The following is a 20,351-nucleotide window of genomic DNA, read 5'->3' as shown; positions in this document are numbered from 1 at the left end:
GGACGTTGGGGAAGATAAAGAAAACACACCATATGGCTGAATTTTAAAGCTTCGTTAATAAAATAATAAAACAACAATGAAGAGTGTTGGGAACGCTCCAGCATCACTCAAGAAAAACATTAATGCCCCAGGCCCTAGGCCATTTTCATACTCACACATGTCCAGACTGGCCACGTCTGTGTATAATGTTCAGAGAAGGGGGAGAGGTAGACTGGAGATTATCCTGTATACAGCTTGCCCAGAATTTCCAACATGCTTCCGCTCTTGGGAGGGCTGTTCTTTTCCACCCTGGAATCTCCTGCGGCGTCTTTCAGAGATTCCAGTCCAGGTCGGCTGCCTGTGGCTTCTTCGGTGTCACCAAGCCAAACCGGCTCCGGGGTCACAAAGGCACACTGTTGGATCTTACTGGACAGTTAACCTTTGCAAATGTAATCTCAGTTCTGTAATTTATATTGCCTTTGGTTTGCCTCTGTCTATATTTTTTTTTCACAGCCAGCTGGGCCGAAAGCAGTTTTTCTTTATACTTAGCATAGTCTGCGTTGATTCTTGACCTTGAACACAGAGCAACTTTCTCTTTATCTCTGGGCCAAGCTGAATTTCAAATTAACCTGTTCCTTTCCTCAGTAGACAAATTGCTCACACTGTCAGAGGCTTTTTGGTGATTAAAAGCTCCTCTTAGATGTATGATCTTATCTAGATTGAAGGTACCTTCTAGTGGGCACTGTTTAGATGGATTTTCACGCTTGTAAAGATTCCAATTCTCTAAATATCTGCAGGATGTTGGACCATAATGTACGTACATGAAATAAGATGGGGTACCCTTAGGGGGTGAGGTGGAATGTTTAGACTGTCCCCCACTCTTTTTCCACACACACACACAGGGAGGATGCCCTGTCTGCGCTAGCGGCACATAAACTAAGGATCTCTCCCTATAGGGTACTCACACAGGAGAGGCTAACGAGGATGCCCACGACCCTCCTACACCTCCCTTCAGCAAAGAGCGTCGGCTAGTCTCTGGGAGACGGCGCTGCTTACTCTGATTGCATCCAGTGAGATGATCAGACTGTTAGTAGCCCACATGGAAAGGAAAAGGGGAGGGAAAATGGGTACACATGCTCCTAGACCCAGATAGCTTCCTCACCGGACGATGCCAGGCCGAGTCAGCCCACCATGGATTGGATCTCCTAAAGATCCACTGGTTACCGGGCTTGCGTTAGAGTAGTCCTGGTCACGAACTTTCACTTCACAGGGTACTCTGGGCGTCTTCCGGTAACAGTCACTCACACTGGTGTAGACATGCACACGCCAAGGCCTTTATTCCAAATACCACGATGCATCTGTACCTTACGTCCGGACACAATACCATGAGGCGGTATAACAACCCCTCTTGAGGCGATAAAAACCCCTCAGCACCGGTGCATACCTAATGCATTTCCCTATGCATTACCTTGTTGGCCAACCCAGCAGTTTCCCAGTACTGCTATAAACTAACCTTATTGGGGCTTTTCCCCAAATGCCATTCTGCATCTGATCTTGCTGCACAGTCAATAAGTTCAGATGGCGTGAGCCCAACAGAGACAGACATCCCCACAGACAGTCGTCCTCCGACACCCCAATAGAGATTTCGAAAGGTCTCATACCTCTCTTGTGGCGCCATGAGGTTCGAAGGGGAACGATCCGTAGCAGCCGTCTGTGGGTCTGTGAGCGTTGCCATCCCAGACAAGCCCCCAAATTGTCGGAGAAAAACTCAGTTCTCACTTTTTCTTTGGGTGCAGCAGATTCAGATACTTTATTATTTCTCAAGCAACTGCAATAGAGGGAGGGAGTGTCCTAGGACACAGGGTCGCCCCAGTCCCGGACAGGTCTCTCACAGGTAAACAATTACAGCAAGCATTTATACCTTTGTTACAGACAATAACAAGCAATAACACAGACAATAATGAGCAACAGCTGCATTTTGTTTATAGATAGGCTATTCTGCTATCTTATTGTTCTGACTTTCTGGGCGTCAATCTACGTATTTGATTGTCAGTGCAAGGTCGTGATAACTTCTCACACAGTTCTTTCCTACTTGCCTCACACTATCCTCGCTTCTACAAGTCTCACGTCATTAGGGTTACAGCTGGCCTAACTCTTGCTAACAGACTGACATGCATTAAGGTCCCCTACAAATCCTTGTCAATTCTTTCCCTTCTTCCACAGGGCTCTGCCCCTCCCTTCATAAGAACATAAAAATGGCCATACTGAGTCAGATCAAAGGTCCATCCAATCCTACATCCTATATGCCAACAGTGGCCAATGCCAGGTGCCCCAGAGGGAGTGAACCTAACAGGTAATGATCAAGTGATGTCTCTCTTGCCCTCCATCTCCACCCTCTTGACAAACAGAAGCTATGGATACCATTCCTTACCCATCCTGGCTAATAGCCATTCATGGACTTAACCTCCATTAATTTATCTTCAAGAGGAACGAGGAGTGCTTGTGGCACCTTAGAGATTAACAAATTTATTTGAGCATAAGCTTTCGTGGGCTAAAACCCACTTCATTGGATGCATACAGTGGAAAATAGAGTAGGAAGATATATATACACACAGAGAACATGAAAAAATGGGTGTTGCCATACACACTAAAACGAGAGTGATCAGTTAAGGTGAGCTATTAGCAGGAGAAAAAAACATTTTGTAGTGATAATCAGGATGGCCCGTTTCCAACAGTTGACAGGAAGGTGTGAGTAGCAGCGGGGGGACAAATAACCATGAAGAAATAGTTTTACTTTGTGTAATGACCCATCCACTCCTAGTCTTTATTCAAACCTAATTTTATGGTGTCCAGTTTGCAAATTAATTCCAATTCAGCAGTCTCTCGTGGGAGCCTGTTTTTGAAGGTCTTTTGTTGTAATACTGTGATTTTAAAGTCTGTAAATGAGTGACCAGGGTAATTGAAGTGTTCTCCAACTCATTTTTGAATGTTACAATTCTTGATGTCTCATTTGTGTCCATTTATTCTTTTACATAGAGACTGTCCAGTTTGGCCAATGTACATGGCAGAGGGGCATTGCTGGCACACGATGGCATATATCACATTGGGAGATGTGCAGGTGAACAAACCTCTGATAGCGTGGCGGATGTGATTAGGTCCTATGATGGTGTCCCTTGAATAGATATGTGGACAGAGTTGGCAATGGGCTTTGTTGCAAGGATAGGTTCCTGGGTTAGTGTTTTTGTTGTGTGGTTGCTGGTAAGTATTTGCTTCAAGTTGTGGGGCTGTCTGTAAGCAAGGACTGGCCTGTCTCCCAAGATCTGTGATAGTGAGAGATCGTCCTTCAGAATCGGTTGTAGATCCTTGATGATGCCCTGGAGAGGATTTAGTTGGGGGCTGAAAGTGATGGTTAGTGGCATTCTGTAACTTTCTTTGTTGGGCCTGTCCTGTAGTAGGTGACTTCTGGGTACTCTTCTGGCTCTGTTAATCTGTTTCTTCACTTCAGCAGGTGGATATTGTAGTTGTAAGAATGCTTGATAGAAATCTTGTAGGTGTTTGTCTCTGTCTGAGGGGTTGGAGCAAATGCTGTATCTTAGAGCTTGGCTGTAGACATGGATTGTGTGGTGTGGTCTGGGTGAAAACTGGAGGCATGTAGGTAAGTGTAGTGGTCAGTAGGTTTCTGGTATAGGATGGTGTTTATGTGACCATCACTTATTAGCACTGTAGTGTCCAGGAAGTGGATCTCTTTTGTGGACTGGTCCAGGCTGAGGTTGATGGTGGTGTGGAAATTGTTGAAATCATAGTGCAATTCCTCAAGGGCTTCTTTTCCATGGGACCAAATGATGAAGATGTCATCAGTATAGCGCAAGTTGAGTAGGGACGTTAGGGGACGAGAGCTGAGGAAGCGTTGTTCTAAGTCAGCCATAAAAATGTTGGCATCCTGTGGGGCCATGAGGGTACCCATAGCAGTGCCGCTGACTTGAAGGTATACATTGTCCCCAAATGTGAAATAGTTGTGGGTGAGGACAGAGTCACAAAGTTCAGCCTCCAGGTTTGCCATGACATTATCGGGGATACTGTTCCTTATGGCTTGTAGTCCATCTTTGTGTGGAATGTTGGTGTAGAGGGCTTCTACCTCCATAGTGGCCAGGATGGTGTTTTCTGGAGGATCACCAATGGATTGTAGTTTCCTCAGAAAGTCAGTGGCATCTCAAAGATAGCTAGGAGTGCTGGTAGCATAGGGCCTTATTGCCAAGGAACGGAGAAACTTGGCCAGCAGCAGGGAGTGCAGAACACCACGCTAGTGTGGGGGTGACAGCGCCTCTGGGATCTTGACATCCCAGCACTTTACACACCTTCCTGGAGCCTCCCAACCCCCCAGGCTGTTGGGACTGCGACCCCAACCCTACTGATGAGAAACAGGCCTGGTGAGGGGAAGCTACTGGCTCAGGGTCACACCAAGTGTCAGAAGTATGGATGGGACCCCATAGTCCTTCTTTCCAGGCCCCTTCGCTAACCAGTGCTGCACACCCCCTCCCACAGCTGGCAATTACAAGCAGGCCCTCATGGCTGTTCCCCCTGCCTTTGAGAGGGAGTGTGGCAGTGGCATCATAAAGGCCTTTTGCAGGACCTCAGACTATTGGTAAAAGGTGGTGGAGAGGTGATGACCTCACAGAGAGATGCTGACATCAGCCAGGCAGGACAGGGGTGAGGGACCAGGGAAACCTCAGAGACCCCTGTGGCTTTGCTTCAGCAAATCTCCTTCTCCAGATCTCTCTTTTGAGGACTGAGAGAGTATTCGGGTTCACGGATGTGAGCGCCAGGAGGAACCTCTTTCGAGTTTTCTCCTTCCCTTTTAGTGATTTTACTAGAAAACAGCCGTCCCTGTTTAGAAGGTAAGAGCCTCCTGGAGGTTTGAAACCTGTTCAGTCTGATCCATCTGGTGAGAGTTGAATTCTAGGCATGGAAAACACGAGCTTAAGGAGGCAGAATATTATTCCACACCTGGGATTTTGTCCCTTAGAATCACTGGGAAAATTAGGATTTGTCCTTTTTGTTTCACCTTTTCCTCCATCCTTCCCTCCCTCCCTCCTTTATCTTCATCTTTTGCTTTTGTCCTTTCTTCTGTTCCTCTCCCAATGCCAGGAGAGGGTGTATGTATGTGTGTTGCAGGGGAGTGCTCTGCAGCTCCCACTGTGGGAGGTCCACCCAAAAATGTTGGGCTGAAATAGTGCTCAGGCAGTGATCCCAAGCAGTGACCTGGTCCATCCTTCGCACTCCCTGTCAGACTCCTGTCCTCAGTCTCTATCCTGATTGGCTGAGCAGGGCGTTATTGACAGGGAGGAGACTCAGATCCTTGTTCTGTTTGTAAGTCATAACCAGTTCTATATTTGATGAATTTTGCTGCTTCTCTGCATTAATTCTCTCTGAGCAGTTCATGATTCTCTCTAACATTGCAGTTCTCCTCAAATACTTGCTGAATAATTACTGTCACTGTTGTTGGTCTGGAGCTCATCTGAGAGCACTTTATTCAGGTCATTCAATGTCTGAAATTCAATATCCGATGGTTAGTTTGAAAATCAGGGCTCTTGGGTCCTATTCCCAACTATGCCTCTGACTGGCTGTGGAGACCTAAGACAAGTCAATTCTCCTTTCTCAGCCTTAGCTTCTCCCTCTTTCAGGCAGGGATAATAATGATCTGCTCCTACCTACCTCAACACACTCACTCTTCCCGAACACACACACTGTCTCTCCCCACACACAGTCTCCACACTGCAGTTGAAAAGCAGCTGGCAATCTAGTAGGAGGCCCCTGGAACAGTGGGATAGAGAAACCTGCATCACTGAAAGTACAGCCATAAAGACAGCACACAGCAGCCTTCCCTAGCAGGGGCAGGGGAGTGGGGCAAGAATGAGATCATCCGAGCTCCCTGCATCCAGGTCACTTTCCTCAGCTGGGCTGCATAAGGGGAGGGCAGAGAGCAGCAGCTTTTGATGCTCCCCTCACAGCACAGCCCAGGTGGGGAAAGTGACCAGGACGCATGGAGCACATAGTGCTGTTCCTCGTCTCCCCCGAACCCTCTCTGGCCCCATGGAGGAGCATTGGGGCAGGGGAGAGCAGTGAGCACCTTTGCACTGCCACACGGTGGCCTTTGACCCCTTGGAGCCCTGGGTGACTACCAGGGGGCCCCACCCCTAGTGCCGGCCAGGCTCCCCAGCTCAGGCAGCAGAAAACACAGAGAGACGGGCCACCCACTGAGCAGTGGTAGCCTGGGCAGCTCCTAATGGAGGTTCGGGGGGGCTCAGCCTCCCCAAACCTTGCGTTGCCAAGGGGACAGTGGGGCCCATGACTAGAGTCCCTGGCCAAATTGGGTCCCCCTGGAAAAGTCTCCCCCACGGTGGCCCCAGGGCTGGAGGAGCTACCACTCTTTGCTAGGGCCCAGGGGCTGCAGCAGGGGCACAGAGCTTCTCTGGTCTCAGGGTCGCAGCGGGGCAGGGATAAAGGAGTGATAGGGTGGGGCCAGTGGGGGAAGGGGTGGAACAGAGGTGACAGTGGATGGGGCCATGTGTGGAAGGGGGCGGAGCCACAGACTGGGGTGGGGGGGCATGGTTCTGGTTCTGGGGCTCTTGCACTTGTTCTCCCTTTCCCTGGGCTTTGGCATCACTAGCCCCTGCTTAGCGAGTAGTGTTCAGTGGTCCCCATAATGTGGGGTGTGATACTAGGGGGACACAGAGGAAGATTCATGGGGGCACCTCAGGGCCTGAGCCAGCCCTCATGGAGGGCAGGGAGGAAGCACCACTCAGCACCACTCTGTCCCAGTTCTTCCCCAACCCTACCCTCAGCCTGAGACTCTGGCTCCCAGCCCGGCGTCGACTCCTTTACCCCTGTCCGCACCCCTCTCCCCAGGAAGCAACAGCCCCTCTCCTCCCAGCTCCGGTTCTCGACCGTGGCTTCCGAGGGGCCACAGCCATGGCTAAGAGGGCACAATGTGAAATGTTTGGGGACCACTGGTTTAGGGTGACATCCTCAATCACTTCTCTGCAGTGCAATAAAAGCTATTCCTCACCCACCTACCCCTCCATCAGGACGGACTAGGTATGTTCTGCTGCCCTTCACTCATACAGGAAGGAGAATAACATTTTATTCCACTCAATCCTAAAGTGATTTTTAACCCACCACCATCCCAAACTGGTCATTTTGGGGAAGCGGCCCCATCATGCTGCATACCTAGGCAGAGTAGGTGTGTCTATGCAAACACGGTCTGTTCCTGAAGTCTTTCCCCCAGTTCCTCACTAGATGTGAGAGGGAAGCTCATTCTGACCCTGCTTACACTTAGTATTTAAAAACTCCTTAGTGTCCCTATCTCTGCTGGCCTTAGATTTCTCTTCCTGTCCCTTTCCTGACAACTCAGATGAGGTGACCGAGTGGTTAAGGTGCTGGACGGCTAATCCATTGTGCTCTGTATGCGTGGGTTCGAATCCCATCCTCATCAGAGGCATTTAGTCTTCGCCCTCTTTTATAGACAACCATCTATACACAATTTGAAGACTTCAATAACTCTGACATAGGTTAGGGGTTTGTTATAGAAGTGGATGGGTAGGGTTCTGTGGCCTGCTTCATGCAGGAGGTCAGACTAGATGATCATATTGGTCCCTTCTGACCCTAAAGTCTATGAGTCTATCTCCCCCTTTGGTACAATAACTGCTCTAGCAATGTTCCTTCCTGCAAACAAAAACCTTCTGAGAAACTCAGACCCCCCATTGCTTCAAATAAAATGTCTAAATCCCACATTTCTAAAAAATTTTTCTCTAGTCCTGTATTTATTAGCTTTTCTCTCAAAAGGGAACATCCACATAATCTCCCCCAACCACCCTGGGATCTGCCCAAGTAATTAAAATACCCTCATCCTGAGCAAGGCCACAGCAGTGAACCAGAGCTAGTGTGTACGCCAAGCTGTTCTGAAGGAGGCAACTCAAACATTTTCTCCCTGCTTCCCTTGGCAAAGTCTGACTGGGAAAAGAAAATTCCCCAAACTGAACATTTTCTGCTGAAAAATCAATACTAGTCTGTTTGAGGACTTTGGTTTGAATGTATTAGTATTCTTCTCTTCTGATTTCTGAATTATTTCAGTTCAGTGTTTGTCCTCCAGATGTGTTTCCAGCTGTTGAGTTGCGGGGGAGAGAAGCCAAGTCATGATGTCTCTTCCCCTCTTTCATAGTTTCTTCCAACTTTCTAGAAAGCTCCTTTGCTAGGATATGAATCAAGCAGTGTCCATTGTCTCCGTGATATCTCGGAGAAGTCTGCATTGTACACGGTTCCTGGGATAGTCCTTGGGAGTGTGGATACCTTCAATGGGCCAGCAGCGAGTCTGGCTCCTCCCTTGTCGCACCTGAAAGGCTTGTGGTGGACAATTCCCAACCTCATAACATATCTCAGTAACACACACAGAGCAAAACTTGAGAATTTCCCAACCAATGTGAGCACACACAATCCAACATATTAAGTTTCAACAGATCAAGACTTTTGAAATGATACCTCACTAGGCAGACTTTGTACAAACCATGTCATCATTATATGAGAGTGGTGAATGGGCATAGCGTGCCACACCTGGGCTTACATTGCAATGGAGACGTACCCTTAGAGTCCATCTCTCCTTGGATAAAAATGGCAGCACAGCTGGCCTGGGTCATCTGACTTGGGCTCATGGAGTTAAAGCTGAGGGGCTAAAAACTGTGTTGCAGATATTTGTGTTCACACTGAAGCCTGGGTTCACAAACCCTCACCCCTGCTGGGGTCTCAGAGGTTGGGCTCAAGTCCATATGTCTGCTCTGTAATGTTATAGTCTTGCAGCCCAAGCCCCATAACCCTGAGTCAGCTGGCCCGGGCTTTGAGACAGGTGTCCTGGGTATTTTAATCACAGTGTAGACATACATTAGGCTACGTCTCCAGTGCAATGAAACATCACTGCCTGGCCCTTGTTGCATTAATCCAGGATAGCGGCTTGGGCTGTAAAGTTACATTGTACGTGTCTTGGCTCAGGCTCAGTCCCCTGTTCTAGGAGCCCAGAAGGTCGGGAGGGAGTTTAGCGAATGGAAATGGTAAAACCACAGTGAAGTATTACTCTGAACTCATGGCATTTCTCCATTGTTCTGTCTCCTTTGGGACAGGGACAAAAACACATCCTGCTGCATTCGTTATTTCAAAGGGTAGTTTAGGATTTTCATTCTCAAACATGGTGCACAAAGTAGGACTCAATCCTCAGTGTAAATAAACAAGCTACCAACACATCAGGGATTCCAATAACAGGGGCAGGTTTTCTCTGGGCACTGAGATTTTTCAAGGAGTTGGTGGCTCCTTTCTTTCCTCACCCTGGAGTAAACTCAGCTTTTTATTCCATCCTTGATGATTCATGAAATATAACAGCAGCAGCCTGAAGAAAGAGGAAAGTGAATATCTCACTGCCAGGGGTGAAGGTGGTCACGTCCCCTCTGTTTGACCATTGCCATTGCAGGAGAGTAGGTTTCAGTGGAATCGAATGTCCTGGCTCAGACAAGTGACACAGGAAGATTTTGCTGTTCATGGATCCATGCAAAGGAAATTGTGTCTCTGTGTGAAAATGGGGACGGAAATGAAACACCCACATGGTGGCATCTAAGGCAAAAGGGAACCTTATAGGATTAGAATAGGATAAATTCTCAAGCAGCATCTTTCTTACTTTGCCCATCTGTCAATTTTGATTATTATCAATGGAAATATTTTGCCATTGGTTTGTGTGTTTACACAGAATTGACATTTGCCAACAAATACATAATTCTTCTAAGCCTGCTGGTGGGGAGTTTAGAAGGACAGAGTCACTCTTCCCTGCCCCCATGCCAGGCCTGGGCTCTCCATGCTGCCTACTTCCCACAATGCTGGGATCCACCCCTGATCTCCCCTCAGATCTCTGCCTCCCACCCCCACTTCTGGGATCCTCTCCCCACTCTGTCCAAATGCCCTGCTTCTAGGATCCCTCCCCTTATCCCCGTCTGAGCAAAAGCTCTGCACTATTCCCATACTGGGAATTGAACCCCAGGCCACCTGGGTGAAAACCAGGAATCCAGATCACTAGACCACATGGGACTGGGATTGTGCTGTTGGTCTACTAAGCCAACCCCTCATGGGAGCAGCAGCGCCACCCAGCAGGGATTGCACACGGCTGCATCAACCCTTCAGGTGCCGAGGTTTTCCCTCTGTCCATTCCTAGCGCCTGTGATCAGGAAACAGACGTCAGGGCTCCCAGGTGCTGCACAGACCATGACTGAGATAGGGAGCCCATATTGCGCGGGTGCTGTACAATCCCTGGCCGACACTGGGACACCCAGGGGGTTCCCCTCAATTTCCCTGAGCCTCTGCTGCCCAACTTCTTCTGACTTCCTCTGGCTCACCCCCCCGCAAAAAACCCACCTTTCCAAACAGTCCTCCTTTCCCTGCACCCTAATTTTGCTTGCACACGCTGGGACCATCTCCTCTCTTCCTCCCTCTCCGCCCCCCGAGGTGAGCAGAGATGGAGGCAACTTCAGCCACTGGAGACAACCCCAGCGAGCGCTGCAGCCCACCCCGGGGGATGTGTGCAAACACAGGAAGGGACCAGCTGGGAGTAGGGGGTGCTGGGAAGGAGGCAGGAGACAGGAGAGCAAAGCCCAGAGCCTGGGGGTGGGGCAGCTCCTGAGGGCGGGGCTCTGGCACAGCCCAGGGGCGGGGCAGATCCTGGTGGTGGGGCTTTGACACAGAGCGGGGGCAGGGCAGCTCCTGGGGGCGGGGCTCTGGCACATTGTGACACGGAGCCCGGACTGAGCAGCTGCTCCCTGGTTCTCCATGTGCTGCCAGCAGCGCTGGAGCCACCGGAGCTGGAGCAGAGCCGCTGTTCTCAGCTACAGCCAGGATCTGCCCCCGGCCCCGCTGGGATCCAGGTGGGGACAGAGACTGGGGTCTGGGGGTTCCCCTTGGTATGGCTGACCGGGGTGGGAGGGGAGGGGAGGGGAGAAGCCGGAGCTGCAGGCGGGGGAAGGGCGGTGGGCCAGGCAGGGGGTTGGACGGTCTCTGGGCAGCCAGGAAAGTCCAGGGGGAGAGAGTGTGTGTGTGTGTGTCCGTGTCCTGGGCATAGGCGTGCGCATGGGGTGAGCGCTGGCACCCCAATGCCCTGAGCTCCAGCTGGGGAGGCTGCTTCTCCCGCTCCCGTGGAAGCTCAGGGCGAAGGGGAGGAGGCTGCGGCGGCTGCAGGTGGATGCTCAGCACCCCCCCCGGGAATGACTCGCTGTCAGCAACTTGTGGTGCCTCCTCCGCTGAGCTTTTCCCTGGGGGCAGCCTGCGCGCAGCTGCAATCAGCTGTTTGCTGGGCAGGCTCCGCTCAGCTGCTCCCCCCTCCTTGTTCCTGCGGGAGCTGAGTGAGTCCCCCCCCAAACAGACTCAGGGGTCGGGGTGGGCGGGGGTCAGCAGAGCACAGCCCGCCCCACTCCCTGGGGCTGCCCCGCACCTCTCGGGCTGATGGCTCTGTCATGGCATCTGCGTGAATCGCTGCTTCCTGCCCGCCAGGCTCGGCTCCGGCCACAGCAGCATCGGGTGCCCCAGGGAGCCCGGCTAGGCTGGGGCTGGAGCAGTGGTAGGTTGGGGGGAGGAGAAGCTCCAGATACTGGCGGGGGGGGGAAGAGGAGCTGAGCTGGAGTGGGGGAGGAGAAGCCCTGGACTGGGCTGGAGCCACGCTGGGGGGTGGGGGAGGAGAAGCCCCGGGCTCCTGCAGGATCTGCAGTGGGAGAAGCCCCAAGCTGGGGCAGGGGAGGAGAAGCCACGCAGGGTTGGGAGGTGGGGGGCAGAAGCCCAGACCCCAGCAGGAGCTGCAGTGGGGAGGGGGAGAAGCACCAAGCTGGTGCAGGCGGGGAGAAGCCTCGCAGGGTTGGGAGGTGGAGGCAGAAGCCGAGACCCCAGCAGGAGCTGCACTTGGGGGGATGGAGGGGGAGAGGGGCCACGCTGGGGCGGGGAGGAGAAGCCATGGACCCTGGCAGAAGATATGGGGCTGAAGTCCTGGCTCGGGAGCCCCAGCCACCTTAGTGGCAGAAGTTGCAGGGCTGAAGCCCTGACCCCACTCTGTGTGCAGCTGCCCTGAGCCCCTCTCACTCCCATCCCCCCTGTGGAGCTGGCTCCCACTCTCCGGCTGTGGAGAAATTCAGCCCAAATCTCCCCATGTTGGGATCTCCATTTCCCCCACCGTCACCCAGCCATGAATGGATTTAGCCCAGGAGGCAGGCTCAGCATTGGCCCCATTTGGCAGGTGGGCTCTAGGGCACAACGAGGTGCAGTGACCTTCCCAAGGCTAAGCAGGGAGTCTGTTGCAGAGCAGAGACTCAGACCCAGAACACTTGAGCCTGAGTCCTGTGCCTTAACCACAAGGCAACCTTCCCACCGAAGGAGAGGGAACCTCCTCTGCCACTTTGAGTGTGTGGGTGGGAGCAGCCATTGGACAGAGCTGCCAGGAGGTGGGGGGGGTGTTGGATAGTTGGGCCAGGTGATTAGCGGGTGGGGGGGGGGTCTCTGGAGGGGATGGTCATGGGACAAGGAGCAGGGGGGTTGGATGGGTTGAGGACTCAGGGGGTGCCTGGTGGGGGGTGGAGCGGGGTTGGGGCAGGCAGGGAGCAGAGGGAATTGGTTGGGTCGGGAGTTCTGGGGGTCCTGTCGGGGGCAGGGAGCGGTTGGATAGGAGTGGGAGTCCTGGTGCTCTGTCTGGGGGTGGGGTGTGGATAAGGGTCAGGGGCACAGATAGGGGGCAGGGTCCTAGGGAGGCAGTTACCGGGGGAGTCTCAGGAGGGGGAAGTCAGGGGACAAGGAGCAGGGGCAGTTCTGAGGGGGGCAGCCAGGGGGCAGGAAGTGGGAGGCAGTGGATGGGGTGGGGCTCCCTGAGTGCACACCCTAATGAAATGTGCTGCGCACGCCTATGGTCACGGGGGTAAGCTACTTGCATCCTTTTCCTGTTTGTGCCATTTCTTTCCATCTCAAAACCTGATAACAATTCTCTCTAGTTCTTCCCCTTCTCTCTCCCCTCCCCACATGTGGCTAGAAAATCCAAGGAGATTCCCTCGTTTTCCCTGCAATTATTGACACTCTAGTCTCTTATTTTGCCCTATTTTCTCTGTAATTGTCCAATTGCCATTTCAGTTCTGCTCAGCTTTGGGATGTGAACCCAGCCCGTTTTATCTGCAGCAATTTGTCCTTGGTTAGGTGGGAATTTGCTGTTCTGTGTCATTCCCCCATTGTGGGTGGTGGTTAGTAGGTGCTGGCTGGGGGAGCTCGCAGACATGGCTGCCTCTGGGGGGGAGATGGAGTGGCCGATCTCTACCAGAAACAGGACATGGCTGAACAGGAGGGGAAGGGAGGAGCCAGTGTCCCTATGGAGCCTGCCCAGCCTCTTTGGTTCTACTCCTTTCTAGAGGAGACTTTATTACTGGGGAGGCTGAAAAATCTCCCTGTGGGCTTAGCCTGGCAGGAGGGGTCAGGTCTCCCCTGCAATAAAGAGATGGAGCATGTTCCCAGCATGGCAGAATCTAGGCTGTGTCTGTGCAGGGAAAGATCCTGGGGGAATTGTGATGTGACATGAACTAAAGCCCGTTCTGAAACCTCCACATTTGCCCTTCTGGCCCTGCCAGGCTGCAGGATGTCGTCCATATTTTGCTCCAGCTCATCCTATCCTCCCATGGGACAGGGAAGGGAAACGGCTGCGGAGGAGCCAGTTCAGGTAGGGATTATCGGTGGAGGGGGCTGGTGGGTTCCTGCTGGAGGGGAGGGACACCAAATACACAGGAGGTGGGCGGCCTGGGTAGTCTGGATTGGAGGTTGGAGTTTGCCAAAAAATTCCCAGGGTGGAGAATGGGAGGAGGCCAGAGTGTAGCAAACCTCTTGGGACTGGTTTAATATGCGGCTTCCATTCTAGGAACAGACCCATGAGGTTAGAGGGTGGAAATGCTCTAATTTGTGGGACAGGAAACACCCCCCCAGGTGGGGCTAGGAAAACGGACCAAACTCCCAGGGCTGGAGCCCGACCTGATTAAGCAGCAGCTGCTGTGAGATGTGAGGGGGCACCAACCAGTGAGGCTTGGGGTTGGGGGGGGTTCTTAACCTTTTTCTTTCTAAGGCCCCCAACGTGCTATAAAAACTCCACGGCCCTGCATATGCCTGGTTCTCGGCATATAAAAGCCAGGGCTGGTGTTAGGGGTGGCAACCAGGGTAATTGCCTGGGGCCCCATGTAACGGGCCCCCCGCAAAGCTAATTGTTCAAGCTTTGGCTTCAGCCCCTGGTGGCAGGGCTCATGGCCCCAGGCTTCAGCCCTAGGCAGTGAGGTTTGGGCTTTCTGCCCTGGGGCCAAGCGAGTCTAACACTGGCCCGGCTTGGAGGACCCCCTGAAACCTGTTCGCAGCCCCACAGAGGTCCAGGGACCCCTAGTTGAGAATCACGGCCTTAGGGGGATGTGACCCTGCCCCATACCCAGCTCCAGGGCTGGCCTTAGAGAAAATGGCGTCCTGGGTGAACTTGTATTTTGGTGCCCCTCTCACCTCTGGCCCTCACAGGCTCCCCACCATCATGTCCAGACCCCGATGCCTCCCTCTAGTGCTTAATCTGTATTGAAAGAGGCGCCAGAGCTCAGCCCTGGCACAAATTCAGCACTGGCAGGGCGGCCTCCCAGCGGCGGCTGCTGGCTGAGCGCCCAGCTCTGAAGGCAAAGCCACCGCCAGCAGCAGCGCAGAAGTGAGGGTGGGCTGGTGTGTGGTGTATTGTGCAGCCTTTTATTTTATGTGAAGTGCAGTTTGTAATGCGGCATTACACCGCCGCGGGGTCGGCTCTGGTGGCGACAGTGTCAAGCTTAACAGAGTGAAAGTTGCCTCTGCTACTTGCTTCAAATGTACAGTCTCTAGGAGCACACACAGAGCAAGGGTAGTGACCACACAGACTTTCACAAGCACAAGGTCTGGTCGGTTTTACAAGTTTTATTAAAGTTACAGTTAAGGCTAGGAATAACCAAGCATGTAGACCAGGGGTCGGCAAGCTTTTGGAAGCAGTGTGCCGAGTCTTCATTTATTCACTCTCATTTAAGGTTTCGCGTGCCGGTCATACATTTTAATGTTTTTTAGAAGATCTCTCTCTCTAAGTCTATACATTATATAACTAAACTAGTGTTGTATTGTAAAATAAACAGGGTTTTCAAAATGTTTAAGAAGCTTCATTTAAAATGAAATTAAAATGTTGATCTTACGCTGCTGACCTGCTCAGCCCACTGCTGGTCTGGGGTTCTGTTCACCTAGGCTGGCAGTGGGCTGAGCGGGGCCTGCAGCCGGGACCCTGGCTGGCAAGGGTCTGTCAGCCAGAACCCCAGACCAGCAGTGGGCTGTGCGGGGCTGGCGGCCAGGACCCAGAGGGCTGGAGTCAGGGCTGGGGGTTGGGTATGTGAGGGGGTGTAGGTGTCAGGACAGAGGGGGCGCTGGGTATGGGTGGGGGTGGCAGAATCAGGGCTAGGGTTGCGGGTGGTGGGGGGGATGAAGGAGTCAAGCAGAGAGCTGGGTATGTATGAGGAAGGTACAGGGCTCAGGGCAGGGGCCTGGGGCGGGGTGCGGGGCTCAGGGCAGAGGGCATGGTGTGTGTGTGTGTGTGTGGGATCAGGGCTCAGGGGAGAGCGCTGGGTGACTGCCCCCCTAACAACTCTCAACCCCGCTGCTCCTTGTCCCCTGAGTACCCCCTCCTGGGACCCCACCCCCTATCTAAGCCTCCCTGTTCCTTGTCCCCAGACTGGACTCTACCTCCTACCTGTCCCCTGACTGCCCCAACTCTTATCCACAGCCCTGTCCCCAGCCAGACACCCGGGACTCCCATGCCTATCCAACCACTCCCTGCCTCCTGACAGGACCCCCAGAACTCCCAACTCATACAACTCCCCCACTCCTTGTCCCCTGACCACCCCCTTCAGAGACCCCCCCCACCCTAAATTCTTCCCCCAGGACTCTCCTTGCTCCCGGTCCCCTGACTCCTATCCACTCCCTGCCCCCTCACAAACCCTGGGACTCCCAGGCCCCACTGAGACGTTATTTATATAAACTGGAACCATATAGAACATGGGTTGCAACCAAGGTCCTGTAGTGGCACCAGATCTTATGTAAAGGGGGTCATATAAGGTGTCTAAGACCAAGTTATGAGTTACTGGTTATGGTTATGCTGTCTGTAGGTCTGTATCATTTTGTAGTTGAAGTTATAAGTATTGGCTCTATACTGTCTATATTTCAAACTTGTGCTGTGTTACTGGGAGAGATCCCAGACAAGTGGGTGTTGGCTCTGCTTAGCCTGCTTGATGGCCCATTAAGGACCATCAGTTACACAATTGACCCATTGAGAGGAGGCAGATATGCCTTGTGACTCAGCAAAGTATGCAGGGACTTGCCCATGTGACTCCAAACTCCATTTTGCTGTAATTTTCCACAGTAAGAACAAAGAAGTGTTCTTACACCTGGAAAAGAGACTATATAAGGCTGATGCCTCATCCCCATCTTGTCTTCAATCCTGCTTCCTACCTCTGGAGGGACTTTGCTACAAACTGAAGCTCTACACAAAGGACTGATGACCCATCCCAGCGGGGGATGTTCTCCAGAGACTTGATTTGAACCTGCAGTTTACTCCATCACTGCTACAAGCCTGAACTAAGAACTTTGCCATCACTGTATGTAATTGATTCCATTTAACCAATTCTAGCTCTCATCTCTATCTTTTTCCTTCTATGAATAAACCTTTAGATTTTAGATTCTAAAGGATTGGCAACAGTGTGATTTGCGGGTAAGATCTGATGTGTATATTGACCTGGGTCTGTGGCTTGGTCCTTTGGGATCGAGAGAACCTTTTTCTTTTACTGGGGTGTTGGTTTTCATAACCATTCATCCCCAGGATGGGTGGCACTGGTGGTGATACTGGGAGACTGGAGTGTCTAAGGAAATTGCTTGTGTGACTTGCGGTTAGCCAGTGGAGTGAAACCAAGGTCCTTTTTATCTGGCTGGTTTGGTTTGCCTTAGAGGTGGAAAAACCCCAGCCTAGGGCTGTAACTGCCCTGTTTAAGCAATTGGTCCTGAATTGGCACTCTCAGTTGGGTCCCGCCAGAACCGCATCGTCACAGTGGCGTAGTCCTGCTTGGATCCACAGAACCAGGTCAATTAAGCTTTGGCTCAGAACCCCACGCTATCCAAATTTGAAATTGGGATTGAGAATTTGATTGGTTAAAGATCAGTGACCATGAGCCAGAAAGCATCAGCAAAAGCAATGAAACTGCAAGCCCTGATGGACAGCCTGCAGTTTGAATATGAGCAAAAACTGGCAGAAATTCGAATGAGAGAGAAGCAAGCCTTGGCCCAGCTGGAGGAAGAGGCCGCTGAACGAGAGAAAGAGGCTGCTGAAAGAAAGAAGGAGGCTGAGGAGAGAGAAGAAAAAGCTCGTAAGGGGCATCTGGAACTGCTGGCTGCTGAGGAGAAAGCTCGACAAAGGCAACAGGAGCTGGAACAGGAGACACACAAGATGCAACAAGAAACTGCTAGACTTCAGCTCCAAGTCAAAGAAACAAGGGAAGAACAGCAAAAACTGTATCCTCTTAAAAATCCAGTTTATAACAATGTTGGTATGTTGTATAACTCTGAGCAGTTGTCGGGGTGTAACCAAATCTACCCCAACACTGCCACCTTTTATGTCAATGCTGTTACTGTGGGTTCAGTTGTTATATCAATTATATTAGACCAGTAAAAACCAGCAGGATCTTATTAAAGGGGACAAGACAAAGATGCCACATTTAATATGATTACAATTTGATTTATGACTAATAACTAATATCTTAATTCTTATACACACACACACACATTATACCTAATACCTATACACAAATACACACACACACACACATTCACATTATACCTAATACCTATACACACACACCCACATTCATCAGGTGTTCTGCAGCTGCTGCATAGTTACCAGTCCTGAAGATAGCTTAAGTTCATGGCTTGATTTTGCAGCTTGGGTTCGTAGCTTGTGGCGGCTAACTGGCCAGGAAAGCTGGGCACAAGGCTGAGCTGGATCTCTGTTGGGCAGGCACTGATGTTCTTCCATGTTGGCAGCAGAATGTTACCCAGAGTCTCTCATCTCACCCTTCTTTTTTATAGGCTTTTAGTTTGGATTCAAAGTCTATAGGTTTTGCTGTGTCTGGCTGCCTCTGGGTTTAGATTGATCACCCATCAATTGCAGGCATGACTTTCAGCCTTGAACCTGGCTTTGATCTTCCTTCTGTTGTCCTTTTCTTTTTAGGGTGGATGCTTCTTACTTTGTTTAGGGCTGTTGTCTAGGTCTTCAGCCGTTGGCATTTGAACTTTATCTCATCAGGACAGGCTGGGGCTGGAGGTTGATTCCGTCATCCACACATACCTCATTCACACATCTAAACTAAACTAATAAGATTACAGCATAGTTTGCAAAAATGAAGGTTGGAGGAAGCTTTTACAAAATGGAGTGAGTGTTTTAAAATGGGGTTTGAATTACAATATGGAACAGAAGTTACAGTGTAGGCAAGTGTAGTGAATGGTGAACAGAAGTTACATTAATAAAGTGAACAATTAAAAACAATTTCATTTATCAGTTCTACACAGTAGAAGGTGGCTCCATAAACTGTGCCAGTGCTATGTATGAGAGTGGTAATGAAAAATTCATAGAGAGTGTAAAAGTCAATGGTAAAAGCTGTTTAGGGCAAATTATGGCATCTAACATCACTCTTGTTAAAGCAGATCTGGTCAAAGAGGAAGATTATTTACCAAATCAGAGTGTGAATGTTGTGATCCTCTATGAGTTTACTGTCCGTGTGCCTTTAGCTAGAATCCATCTCAAATGAAATGGGGCTAAGCATGAAGTTATAGCTGGGGTAAGGAAGTTATTGCCTAAAGATCTTTTAATTGGGGAAAATGTTAAAACTTTGTTCAGTTCAGGTAACCAGTCACAGGACAGGAATAATCTTACACCTGTGTCTATTGTGGGCAGTGGTTTGCCTGAGGATGGTTGCTCCAAAGGTTTGTCTGTGCAAAAAAGCAGTGAGTCTGTAAATGGAGTTTCTGAATGTCTGCCTAATGTCTCAGGAGTGAATCTGGAGTTAGATTAAGAGCAAAAAGATCTCATTGGGGAGGAACGTGTGCCTTTAGCTAGAATCCATCTCAAATGAAATGGGGCTAAGCATGAAGTTATAGCTGGGGTAAGGAAGTTATTGCCTAAAGATCTTTTAATTGGGGAAAATGTTAAAACTTTGTTCAGTTCAGGTAACCAGTCACAGGACAGGAATAATCTTACACCTGTGTCTATTGTGGGCAGTGGTTTGCCTGAGGATGGTTGCTCCAAAGGTTTGTCTGTGCAAAAAAGCAGTGAGTCTGTAAATGGAGTTTCTGAATGTCTGCCTAATGTCTCAGGAGTGAATCTGGAGTTAGATTAAGAGCAAAAAGATCTCATTGGGGAGGAAAATGTTTCTCAGGAGCAGATTAAAGTAGATGGTCAGGTGAAAACCCTAACTGAGGGAAGAAAGGGTAGATTTGTAATGGGTAATAAATTGGTGGTTAGTACAGCTTATAAAAGTGAACTTGAAATGGGTAACTGTAATTTGCTGGAAGTAGCTCAGTGTAGTGAAAAAAGCAGCAGCTTGTCTGTGGGGAGTGGCAATGTGCCTGGTAGGGAAAGTTTGGATAAGCCTAGGCAGCCTTGTGAGCCAATGGCTTTGTCTAGTCAGCAGTTTGGGAAGACAGGGATAGTGGAAAATGTGTGTCCCTATCTCTTACCTGTTTCCTGTGTGGAGAAATGTGACAGTGAAGGAAATGTGCCTGTGTCTGTCAGGGGTATTGACTTGCCTATGGAGGAAGCTACCTCAGTCTCCAAGCAGTTGACTGTGAATAGCCCGCTGTGCTGGAAGAAGGGAAATAAAATCCCAAGCTGTGTGTCTGGTAAAGGAGAATGTGTCTCCGGCTCTTCTGTGTCTGTGCAGCAGACAGAAGGTGCCTTTCAGCCTGTGATTAGTATCATAGCAAAATCCCAGAGACCAGACAATTCTGGTGCTTGTAATTTGCCAGTTGCTAATGTGTGGTTGGAAAAGGGTGTAGCAGCTATGTCTAATCAGGGTGATACCCTAGCCAGGGCACAAGGAGAGCAAAAAGGTGATTTAATTGTGTTACCTGCTGACAGTTTGACAACTTGTAGCAAGAAGGAAAAAATTCCTGAACCTGTTCATGGGCAAGGGAAGGAAAAGGCTCCTATCCTGTTAGCTAGAAAGTCTGTAAGTTTGCCTAAAAGGGGATTGTGT

General features: G+C 50.6%; 1 protein-coding gene and 1 non-coding gene across 7 annotated transcripts in view; both read left to right on the top strand.

Annotated features, from left to right (window-relative positions):
• The first annotated feature begins 3,065 nt into the window (after positions 1–3,065).
• The window catches only part of LOC115635995 (gastrula zinc finger protein XlCGF8.2DB-like), a 71,385-nt gene continuing 54,099 nt past the window's right edge, over positions 3,066–20,351 (top strand). For all 6 annotated transcript variants that reach the window (XR_003996765.1, XR_003996763.1, XR_003996764.1 and 3 more), the window contains exons 1-2: positions 3,066–3,097; positions 13,653–13,741. Coding sequence is in view for 2 of the 6 variants with exons in the window: in XM_030535536.1 (XP_030391396.1) it covers positions 3,090–3,097; positions 13,653–13,741 (97 nt within the window). In the remaining 4 variants the exon portion in view is untranslated. The remainder of the gene's footprint in view (positions 3,098–13,652; positions 13,742–20,351) is intronic.
• TRNAS-GCU lies at positions 7,390–7,471 on the top strand. Its single transcript has one exon. It is a non-coding gene; the product is annotated as a tRNA-Ser (tRNA).

Source organism: Gopherus evgoodei, chromosome 16, assembly GCF_007399415.2.
Source record: "Gopherus evgoodei ecotype Sinaloan lineage chromosome 16, rGopEvg1_v1.p, whole genome shotgun sequence".
Taxonomy (NCBI): domain Eukaryota; kingdom Metazoa; phylum Chordata; order Testudines; family Testudinidae; genus Gopherus; species Gopherus evgoodei.
The sequence above is the reverse complement of the archived record's forward strand: the minus strand, read 5'-3'. Positions and strand labels throughout refer to the sequence as shown.